The 12,371-nt window shown below is 33.9% G+C and overlaps 1 protein-coding gene across 1 annotated transcript in view; it reads left to right on the forward strand.

Moving 5' to 3' along the window:
* MED14 (mediator complex subunit 14) overlaps positions 1 to 7,812 on the forward strand; it is a 60,256-nt gene extending 52,444 nt beyond the window's left edge. Inside the window, exons 28-31 of the mRNA XM_051985025.1 lie at positions 31 to 138; positions 1,812 to 1,937; positions 2,757 to 2,949; positions 5,313 to 7,812. Of these exons, the coding sequence (XP_051840985.1) occupies positions 31 to 138; positions 1,812 to 1,937; positions 2,757 to 2,949; positions 5,313 to 5,386 (501 nt within the window). The 3' untranslated portion in view covers positions 5,387 to 7,812. The remainder of the gene's footprint in view (positions 1 to 30; positions 139 to 1,811; positions 1,938 to 2,756; positions 2,950 to 5,312) is intronic.
* Positions 7,813 to 12,371: the final 4,559 nt, after the last annotated feature.

Raw genomic sequence — 12,371 nt, forward strand, 5'->3', positions numbered from 1 at the left:
AAAAAATAATTGCTTCTCTTAATTCTTTAGGTTGCAGGACCACCGTTTAAAGCCAATACACTAATAGCCTTCACCAAGCTATTAGGTGCTCCGACACATATCCTCAGGGACTGCGTGCACATCATGAAACTAGAGCTGGTGAGTTGTAAGGAAAGAAGCTAGATCTGTTAGTGGTGATTCTGATTACATCCACATATATGCATATACATGTATGTATATATGTATAAACAAAAATATGACTTGAATAAAAATAGCGTCTTCTATTTCTGTGATTATTCATTTACCTTTCTGCCTCTTTTTTTTTTTTTTTTTTGCTAAGGCAATTGGTATTAAGTGACTTGCCCAGGGTCGCACAGCTAGGAAGTGTTAAGTATCTGAGACCAGATTTGAATTCAGTTCCTCCTGACTTTAGGGCTGGTGCTCTATCCACTGTGCCACACTAGCTACCCCCTCCTTTCTTTTTTACTTAGAGGTATTTTACAACTACAAATAGGAATAGGGATCATTCAGCGAAATTGCCGTTATTATGAACTTAGCTTATAATTTCTTCATTAATGGTGATAACCCAGTTGCCTGTGAGAAGTTATTTAGAAGACACCATGGAGGACATGCATAACTAGAATTGGAAATAAGCCAGCCAAGTAGTGAGAGTTAATGTCAGTGCATTGGTCCTCTTAAATTAAATTAAATTAAACCCTTAAAAGAACTTGTTGGATGAGTCTTTAATGCTTTTACATAATACATGTTTCATATTGCAGTATTAGAGGGTCCAGAGGGGTTGTGTTACCTATACTAGATGGGGAGTAGCTATGAGAATGTGATCATCGATTTATAAATCTAAGGGCATTTTCAAAAAACCTTTGATTCAGAGTTCCATGTGGCAAAGTATTAATCTTAAATGTTTTGAAACACAACAGGATACTTGACATAAAGATGGGAAACAGAGGTTTAGCCAGATCAAAATGCAATATAAATGTCTGTTATTAAAAATTTGAAAGAAGTGAATATACAACAAATTAAAGCAACCACCATATAGCATAGTAGAAAGAAAACTACAGCCTGAGTTGCTTCTAAGAAAGAGGTATAGGCTGAAAAGATGATAATTACCTTAAATAAAACTTTAACAGACTGATGAATGTTGGACCTCAGAGAATCTTTTTTTGTTTTGTTTTGTTTGCAATTGGAGTTATGTGACTTGTCCAGGGTCATACAACTAGGAAGTTTTAAGTGTCTGAAATCAAATTTGAATTCAGGTCCTCCTGACTTCAGGGCTAGTGCTCTATCCACTCAGAATCCTTTGAAAGAAAAAGTACATTGAGTAAAGTTAGACAAACCCACCCTTCTAAGCCCATGTTCTTTGTGAGGGTTAGAAAGGAAATCCTGGCCTAGGTGGGACATCAATTTGACCCATCATGTCACTTTTTGTTTAAATTGGTAAAGAAAAACAACTTTCTCCAGTAGAGCTTTTGCAGTTTTAGAGCAGTTAGCTCTCTTGCTCTCTTGAAATAGTGATTCACATCTTAAGTTGCCCTGACCTAGTTTTCAGTGTAGTTTATTGACTTTCTAATCAAGATGAATTGTCTAGTTTACTGGGGAAGATTTTATTTCTAGTCAGGGAGTAGATAAGATAGTTATATCTAAATCCATAATTAAATTCTTAAATTATAAATTCATCAAAATATAGGATATAACTGATATTTTTGTGGTCTTGTAACAAGTGTTCAGTCTGAAAGATTAGAACATATCATGCCAAATTGAGCTACCATTTAACATAGCCTTATCAGTTATTTTCTTTTTATTTTTAAATATAGTTCCCTGATCAAGCTACACAATTAAAATGGAATGTGCAATTCTGTCTTACCATTCCTCCCAGTGCACCACCTATTGCACCTCCCGGGACACCTGCTGTAGTACTCAAATCCAAAATGCTGTTTTTTGTAAGTATTATCCAGTAGTACAATTAAAAGTGATTTAGAGGTAAATGAGGTCTTTTTATGGTGATTAAGTAAGTTTGTATCCCTTATATAATAAACAATCAGATATTGCCAAATTATAGGCCTCGTTTTCTATACTTTGAAAGCTTGAATTTCATGGGTCAATTCCAAATTATTTTGTCTGTAGACTGTATTTTAGATACTCTGTTTCCTTGCCCTTGACCTATTCAATGTTTGCAATTTGTCTTGTGTTTCCATAGCTTTGAAAGCCATGAATCTCCATGGTATTGAAATCATTGTCTAACATCATGATTTTCTTATTTCCAAATAACACTCTTCAAATTACACTCTATTCCTTGCACATTCCACTTTTCACTTGGCTTATACTTCCTCTCCCTCTCCCCCCCCCCCCCCCCCCCCCAGTTTCTTCCCAAAACTTCCAGATGCCTCGTGGATTATTCCACCAGAATACCCTGGCAGCTCAAAGTATTAGTTTTACTTGTTTTAAGAGTTTGATTTTAAGTTCCTGTAGAGCAGTTATATTCTATATGGTTTTTTTTTATCCCCAGTGCCCCTCAATGAATGTTAGAATGAACCAAAAGAAATTAATTATTTGGTAACCAAGTCTTGAAATAGTTAATTTACTTCTCTAAAGCAAATACTTTAAGCTTACCTTGCAAGAAAGTAAGGAATTTAAGTTTATAGACAGTATCTCATTTTTTCTATATAGTAATAGCAACTTTCTTAAATTAAGATAATTATTTTTTTTTACCTTTTTAAACCTTTTAATTCTTTCTTTTGTGTGTGTTGTATCACTTACAGCTTCAGCTAACTCAGAAAACATCAGTACCTCCCCAGGAACCTGTTAGCATTATTGTTCCAATTATTTATGACATGGCTTCAGGTACAACACAACAGGCAGACATTCCCCGACAGCAGAATTCTTCTGTTGCTGCACCAATGATGGTTAGCAACATTCTAAAGAGGTTTGCCGAGATGAATCCACCGCGACAAGGTACATGACCAGTAGATGGTATTTTGTTACATGGGTCTTAAAATTCTGATGAGAAAGCGCCCTCCTCCTCACTTCTCTTTGTTGTGACCCCCTTAATGTCTGCTTTCACTTTATCTCCTTCCTCACTTGTTATTTTTGTTCATTTCTCTGTTGCCAAGACTTTACTTTTGTTCATGATTTAATAATGGGACTGTCCCCATGCTACTACCAGAAAGTTATATGTATAGCACGTGTTGCCAGAGGATTGTAGTTAGGACAACAAAATTTTCCATTAGCCCTGCTTCCCCCAGCATTGATACTTACTCTGTAACTCACAAAGTTGAAGTGCATGTTTCTTTATCATATTTCATGGCTGATGAATAACAAATTAATAGAATTATCTTTAAAAGTTGTGTATATTCATATGTTTTGTGAAGAATAAAAACTGATACAACTAGCATCACTGCTGTATGGGCTTCTTATGTAAGTGTCAGGTTGGGTGCAAGTGAACATTTTCACCAAGTGCTCAGTGAAGCTCTCAAACCTAACCTTTTCAAAGAAACCAGAATGTTATTAAATGTCAAATCCCTTTAATTTTTATTTTATATGGTAGTATTCAGTATAAAAATTTTGACTTCTGGCAGTGTTAAATTTTGTTTTAAAAAAATTTTTTTAATTCAAAAGGGGGAACTTTCCTCCATTTGACTCATCTCAAAGAAGACTCTCTTTAGTCTGAATAAGATAGCAATTTACAGTTTGAAATGAAGTGAAATTATTCTCCAAAAAGATTGCATTCAGTTTATTCTTAAAGTTACGTAAAAATTCTCTAGCACTAAGAATCATAGAAGAAATTACACTTAGCAGGTTGTTTGGTTTTTTTTTTCCTCACATGATGGAAAATTGTGGTTTCCCATATTATGCATGCTCATAACTAAGGGATTGAAAAAAAAGTACTTTTTTATTTCAGAAGTAACCATAGTAGTCTCTTCTTACCTCTTAAGTTTTAACTGAATTAGAACTTAAAAGAAATACAGTAGCAGTAGGAAGGGTTATGCTTTATTTATTATAATACTTCCTCAACTTTCATATTGCTATCTTCATTTCTTCCTTTGGCTTCTCACTTCTTTGGGCGAAAAGTAAAATTCTTCAAGAATCAAGGTTGAATACTATCAGATCTAACAATCTTCATTTTTCACAGGTCAATGAGTGGCATTACTATATTTTGTAAAATTTAAAATTATACTTTCTTGGGGAAGGGGAATGGGGATGATTTCAAACTGTATTATCCAAGTAGACTTTTTCACCTAGAGTGATGAATTTTCAATGAACTACAAAAAAATTATACACTAAGAATCATGAAGATAAATGGAAGCTAGAAAGTTTTGTGGAGTTTAGTATTACTTGCATTATTCTGGAGGGAAATTTTTAAAATATAATTTAGTTAAACTTTCATATTCCAGTTTTCTTTATCTATCTAGTTTTCCATTTCTATGGATTAAAGATTAAATGAAAAGTAACTAAAAATCATTGTCTACTAGAACAATTAACCATAGCTAATGTCTGATTCCAGTTTCTTCCAGGGTGTTATGTGTGTTTAAAGTAGACTATTTTGTGTAACTAGTTGCACTCTTTAACTATTGTATAATCATATATAAGTGACCAGATTAAGAATAGGGAGAAACTATCAGTTTGTTTTGTTTGGCCAGAGCAAGTTGGGTAAGGGGATAGGATGCAGAAAGACATTAAACAACACATCCCAACCTCAAAACTTTTCTTGTATTTGCATTCTTGGTTAAAATCTCTTCTCAGAAGCTTTTGATGGATATAACACTTTTCTTGAAGAAATCTCAATTTTGATAATAAAGATTTCACTTAGTAGAAAATGTTCATGTAGCTTTAAAGTTACTCTGAGAAGGATAACCATTTACCTAAATTTCTTTTGAAAACTCTGGTAGATTTCCTAGACAATGCTAGTAGGGTTTTAATGAAAATTTTGCATCAAACACATTGATGTTGTGTAGGTTAATCAACACTTAGGAAAAAAATAACCTTTTTATTTGCTAGGTTCAAAGGATAGAAACGAGTATGACCTTAAAATCTAACTTCTATTAATGCTTAGTCGAAGCAAACGTTTTACTATGGAAAATTTTCAGTGTTGACATTATTGAATACCTTTTTAAATTAAAACCCTGAATTTGAATTAACTAGAAATTTGTTCTAAATTCCAAATATTGCCTTATAGCTGATAACCTATAAAGTTAAGTTTTTTAATTTTCCAATTTTTTATTACTGCTTACAAGTTAAACACTAACCCCACCACCAGTTGTGTTAAGATCCTCTTTCCTATGTTGCGAATAGCTAATTAACATTTTTCTCTGTTACAGGTGAATGCACAATATTCCCAGCTGTTCGTGATTTAATGGCTAATCTTACACTGCCCCCTGGTGGGCGTCCATAGACACTATTGTTTTTAAACAAGGCTGAAAAATGAAACAAAACAACAAAAAAAATCAAAAGCCTTCAGTTTAAAAAAGGAAAAGGACATTTTGACATGATTTGTTTTTTTTTTTTTTTAAAGAGATAAATATACTAAACTGGCAAAAAAAAAAAAACTTTCAGGGATGCACTTCTTTCATCACAATGCGCATCAACTTTTTTGTACAGTAATCTTGTATAGTGTGTTTAAATGGGACACATTTCAAACTAGATTATAGGTCAGTGTCAGCTTGCCAGTAATAGATTTAATATTCTGTTTTATACTACAAAAATTATGAAAAATGCCAAACTTGTTTATTTAATTGTTTTCTTATGTTTTGGGTGTAATAGTCCTTTTTTTCTTTTCTTTTTTTTTTTTCTTTTTTTTCTTTTTTTAAGGCAGGTCTGTCATTTTGAATACTGTAAAACTGTGATAAACTTTATATTGAAGCTGTATTTTAATATGACCGCTTTGAATCCTTACATGAAAATGTTCTGGGGTTTGTTATAAACATATCCCAAGGAAGCAATATTTAATAAAACTAGGTTAAAAAAAGTATGATAGTACTAATGTGTGTGTATAAACTCTATATAAACTCAGTTCCTCCCCTGACCTTTAACTTGGTGGGAGCATTCATTTGCAGTAATATATGACTGAAACTTGACTACAAATACTTGATTGTATATTTTGAAGTTGAGCCAATTTCCTTTTCTTTAAACCTTCATGGCTTTTCTTAGTTTGTCTTCACCAAATCATGGCTCTTTTTTGTAGGGTTTGAGTGGGTAGAACACATATTGTGAGTGCTACATATCCATGGTTTATAATTATTGAAGTAATATTTTTCACCCATTGAGAAAATGGAAAATTTCCCATTGGATAAAATTAGTTCCCAAGATATTTTGCCATCCATTAGTGGGAAATACTCTGTTTCTAAAATCAAGAAATAGCACTAAGATGTTGCAGCCTTGAAAGAAATTTCCTTTATTTCACTCAGACAACCCCACTTGACATTTGTGCCCTTATCATGATATGGTAGTGAGTATTTAGTTATTATTTTTTTTTTTTTTGGACTGGCTTGAGAATTTATCTGAAAGGAGAGAGAACTTCTGGTGATTTGACATTAGGAAAACTTAGAAATGGTATTATGCTGAATTAACTAATCAACATAAGATTTTCCTGTACATTTAATAATTTGTCTAATTCTGTTTTTTAAATTACATAGGTTGATTGGGCTTCCATCGCTACTAAATACCCAAATTCCAGCATGCTACCTGTTGTGATTCACATTTCATGAAAACTATAGTTCCCATCAGTTTATTCTCACTCTTTTTGATCTCCATTAAGTTCTAAATCAGATTCAAGACTTTTCCTTTGTCTTCCTTCAAAGGCTTCTTTTACTTTCGCCTCCTGATATTGCTGTGCTTCTCACCCAACCTTGAGACTATTATGGAATCTTCTCCTGGTGACTTATATTTTCCTTTATTTAATTCTTCTTTTAACTTCATTTTCCTTCGGTTTTCTCTCATCTTTAAAATGGTGGTAACATCAGTTTGAGGATGCAGGATACAAACATTGATTTAATTTTTGTTCTGTTGGGTTTAATATTAAACATACTATTCCATAAATACAAGAAGGTTTGGGGTTGGGAATTTTTTTTTGGTTAGTTTTTTTAATTTTGTGACTTCTAACAGTATTATTTTTACTATGTTGGGTACTTATAAAAATGTTTTTTTTTAATATATGATTTTGAAAGGCCTTAGATCATTCTTAAATGTGATGTTACCATATCGATATGCCATTTTTTTTTTTTTTTACAGTGCAGCAATCTGATTTTATAGTGTAAATCAAAGGACAATTTACTTCACAAAAGTTTCCTTTACAGTAAACTGGAATCCATCTCTTCCAATGAGGGATACTTACAAAATAAAAACTCACAAATTTAGCCTTCTAAATTTGGTGATGAGAAAACACAGGATATGCTGAGCTTTTTGCTCCTGCCAAGTGTCAAGAGTGGCAGCAGCCAGCATGGGCTTTCCTGGTGATAGATAGACATTAGGAGTGATGAATGCCTTCAGCTTTAACTGAGATTCACTTATGATGCAATTTTAATACTATCTAAATAACACTGAGCAAAAATGGTACCATAATTTTTAGAGAATTAACATTTATGTATTTATTTTTGCTGAAAATACTTTGGAGAGGAGCCTGGTTTATTTTAGGTGCATTATAACTTCCTTGAAATGAAATTTTTAAAATTATCATAACTAAAATGTTACTGCATTTTTAAATGTCTGCTAAAATTTTAGGAATGATTTTAATATTTTAAGAAAATCATATGATGAAAGACCTTTAATAGAGGCTGAACTCTGCTTAACAGCTCCTGACCCAAATAAAGGCATAAACATAAATATCTGTTGAGCAGCCATTTAAATTTTTTTATGATTGAATTAAATGCTTAGTATTCATTGTATTTAGCATTTAATTTAATGCAGTTAAAGCAGTGGCAAGGAAATTTTAGTAATAGAAAATTCACTTGTTAACTTAAGTAGGTGATAGAAAGTATTTTGTGAATGTAGCTTCTTAATGAGACCATGCCAAATTGTACTATGACTCATATTCTAGGTCATAGATTTAGAATGAAAAAGTATCATAAATGCCTTCTAATTTAGCTCACTCATTTTGCTTATGAGGAAATTGAGGCACAGAAAGATGAAGGAGCTTGCCAAAGGTCAAGTAGAGGTAAGTGGTAGAAGGCACTCTGACTCCAAATCCATTATTCTTTCCACCACATATACAGACATCCTTCTTTATAAAAACTGCAATAATAATACTTGGCTTAATATGAATCTTCAGGTGCCCATTTATATACTCATCAGTAGTTATTAAGCTAAAGATGAAGAATACTAATTATTTATATATATTATGTCTTATAATACATTGATATAGGTAAATTACATTTCTAAGCTTAGTATTGCCTATATTGGTGCTAATAAAAATAAATTGGACTAGCTTGAAGATGGTTATCAGGATCAAATTATAACGTGCTCTGTAAAACTTTAAAAAGTTTTGTCTATACCTGTTTGGCAATTGTGTCTCTACGATAGGTATAATTACCAACAGAATTTCCCTTTCACTGTTCAAATTTACAAATAGAGACATTAATGAAATCCACTGATGGTACATGACAGAAGAGAACTAGTTAATATGAATTCTATAAGGGGATTTATGGCTAGTTGGCCAAATTGCAGATTAATACAGCCACTACAACAAACAGTCAAGGTACAGTTGTGAGACTGTAACAACTGAGTTTTTTCTTGGGCTATGCTTGATTTCAAAGTGTCTAAGAAGTCAAAGAATTACCCAGAATTCAAGGAGCTATCAACAATAAAAAAAGGAGCCACATAGTGTGAGCCCCTCCTATTTAGTTGGAGTCAAAAGAAGGAACAAAGGCTTGCAACATCTTTCTATGTTTTTAAGTATACATAGTATTCTTGGTATGATTTATCAATATGAATAGCATAAATCTGTGCCCTACAAACATGGAATACAGTGGGAAAAGATACCAAAGTGAAAATTGTTCCCTGTGTTCCAAGATCCCCCACCCATTTTAATTTATTACAGAAGGAAGGGGTAACATGCATAGATTTTTCATGAAAACATTCAGAGTGGATTTAATGTGAGGTGGCACAGTATAGAGTATTAGGACGGCATCTTCCTGGGTTCAATCTCATCTTAGGTAATTAATAGCTGTATGATCCTGGAAAAATCACTTAATTCTGCCTCATATTTCCTCAACTATAAGATGAGGTGGAGAAGGAAATTGCAAACCAGTATCTTTGCCAAGAACAAATGGGGTTACAAAGAGACTCAACTGAAAAACAACTGAACAACAATATTAAAATTCTGTAAGTGGTGATATTTCTGGAAATTTTCTGTAAAGTACCTCTGTGCCACTTAGTTGATTTAAAAAATTTATAAGAATGTCTAGCCTAGGAAAATTAGAATTAGAATAAAAGTATTCAGCTCAATATATGTATCTATATAAAATAAGAATCATATAATGACAACAAAAGACTTCTGGATAGTCTCAGGTGGTCATAAGTAAAAAGACAAAAATTGTTTTTAAAAGTAGAGAACTCACAGGTGCCTTGGACCACTTGGTATCTCTAAAACAAGGCAAATTATGCCTTTTTCCTCAACAACCCAGGAAGACATCAAGAGAAGTTTCTCTTATACAAGATACCAAGCTGATTGTCCTCAGGGAACTGAAATGTCTACTATGTGCAAGGCATTCTGTCTTCAAAGTATTTAGTAGGCAGAAAATACAACATGAATATAGATAAGTAATACCAGATAATTTGAAAGGAAGAAAGCACAACTTGGGGGAGCCACTTTGTTTTTGAGCAGGTAAAGCGTATGGTCAGACCTGTACTTAGGACAGTTATTTTGGCACTTGTACAGCCGACTGACTGAAAACAGGACAACATTGGCAGAGGTAGATGGATAGAAGGAGCATTAAAATAGCATCGATAAATACTGAATCTCCACACTGGAGTGATGGCCATGTTATAGAGGATAGAAGCAAAAAAGCGACCAGATTTGGTAACTAATCAGATTATGGAGGGGGGTGTAAAATCTAATTCTGGTTATCAAACAACAAATAGAAAAGGTTATAAGGAGCAGGTTTAGGAGGAAGAATGAGTTCTATTTAGAACATGTATTTTAAATGCCAAAAAGACACCCAGGTAGAAACATCCAAAAGACATGATGCTGTTTAACTGGAGTTCTGACAAAAATAAAGCTGGATATATAAATTTGGAGTTATCTGCAGTCATAATTGAAATATGATGAGATCACCAAGAGAAGAGTTTCCAGGAATGATTGTGTCTTGATAGATTGATGGGTGATCTAGCAAAGGAATCAGGATCTACTGAGACTAGGATTAGACGAAGCCAGGGATGAGGTAGAGAAATGGGTTTATGGCATAGGGCAAAAGTAAGAGAAGAGTATATAGCACATAGCTTCTAAAGAATAAACCATTTGACTGGAAAGGAGGATCTAGTAGATTGTAAACACTAAACCTTTAGAAGAGAAATTATTCCCCAGATATATTCTGCCTGGTCTCATATATAGGATGTATAACTCCTTGATATTTTTTCATTATTGAGATAAGTGCTGTGATTTCAGCCTATTAGGGCTTCAAGTGGTGCCAACTTGCTTTTCTTTTTTTGGAAGCCTTCTCTCTCTCTCTCTCTCTCTCTCTCTCTCTCTCTCTCTCTCTCTCTCTCTCTCTCTCTCTCTCTCTCTCTCTCTGCATATATATATATATATATATATATATTCATCTTTCCCCTATGACTTCCCAATTTTTGCTGCACTTGGTGTGTAGGCATCTACAATGTCCTCTCTGTTTCTAATTTGATGTACACTTAGAAAACAGATAAAAGAGCCTCTAAATGAGGGTGCTGTCCACAAGTGGAAATACATAATCTTTTTCTACAGGGTCTTTAGACATTTATTTTTAAAAGTGTGTTTTTAATAGAACATTTACTCATGTCATCTTGGCCAAGTCACATACCAGCCTCAGAATTATAGACTTGTAGAAGTCTATGGAAGGAATTTGAGAGCATCGAATCGAATTCTCTTGTTTTACAGATAACACATTGTCTTAAGCTGTTTTTCTGGCTTTATTTCTTCTCTGTAATATGGGGATAATACTTGTGCAATCTCACAAGTGAACAAACGAGCTCTTGTAAAAAATGTAGTATGATAGGCTGTAAGAGTAGCTAAATTGAGGGGTAGCCTGGAAGTCTTTTATTGCTTCCTGGTTATTTTGTATCAGATAGATGGAAGCAAGACTGTATCCAATGGGAGAAGAAAGATAACATCAGCATGAAAACCATTAATAATTTCAGGGTGTTGGCAGTAGTGTTGAAGAAAAGTAGCTATTAGAGCAACTATCTACCTGAATGAAGTCCTCAGAAAGCTGCTGTGCTGAAGGAAGATCAGAGCTTAGCGTCTCAAAGGCATGGGTAAGATTTGGAGAGGTTGGTCGGAAGGAAGTGGATATTAAAAACCAGAGTAGCTTTGTCGTCGTTAATATAAATTATTTAGTATCTAATTGTACTTTATCGTGGGATTTTGGAAATACTTCGGAAAATACGTGCAAAATCTTCATATAACAGGATTAAGTGTAAGTCAAAACACTGGGCTTGAAGCTGGAGACACAAAAGAACTATTGGTTTCAAAATAAGCCTTTTCAAATCACATTTAGCGAGGCTGTACAGACTTCCGCCTCCACGGTGGTTCTTTCACTAAGACCATCTCGTTAGCGTTCATTCGTTCCCACTTGAGGCTTTCTTGTCGGATACTAAGTGATTTGCCATTTCGTTCTCCAACTCATCTTTACAGATGATAAACGGAGACATACTTGCCTAGGGTCGTATAGCTAGTAAGAGGCCAGATTAGAATCCGGGAAATTGTCTACTCGAGTCCAAGCCCTGTACAAAACTATCTCAAAAATGATGCTAAAGTAGAAATCCTCTATCCCGTTACAGACCTAGTGAGAAGTCATATGAAAAACATTTTTTCTTTTGGTGAAATGGGGATGGTAGGTGTGAAATATTGCTCAAGTCCAATTTGTAGGTAGAATGGTTTTGCAGAACTGCTTCCCTCAATCCCCAGTCTCGTGATTTTTGTCCCTTCCCGGGAAGGAAAAGGGATGGATATATTCCTAAACAAAAATAAAGACAAAAGATATGTATTAAAAGGTCTTCTTAAAAGAAAACTGCTCCGGACATCCTGGATTTTAAACCAAACAAACAACAAAACGAAGGAATCAAAAAAATATTCCTTTTAAGAAGGACTAAGCACGACGGAATTTTCCCAGGATTTGGATCGTACGAGGACAGCAGGATGGTGGAATGTGGACGTGTGGTGCTGCACAGTACTCTCGGAAACAAGGCTG

The sequence above is a fragment of the Antechinus flavipes genome, chromosome 3, assembly GCF_016432865.1.
Source record: "Antechinus flavipes isolate AdamAnt ecotype Samford, QLD, Australia chromosome 3, AdamAnt_v2, whole genome shotgun sequence".
Lineage (NCBI taxonomy): Eukaryota > Metazoa > Chordata > Mammalia > Dasyuromorphia > Dasyuridae > Antechinus > Antechinus flavipes.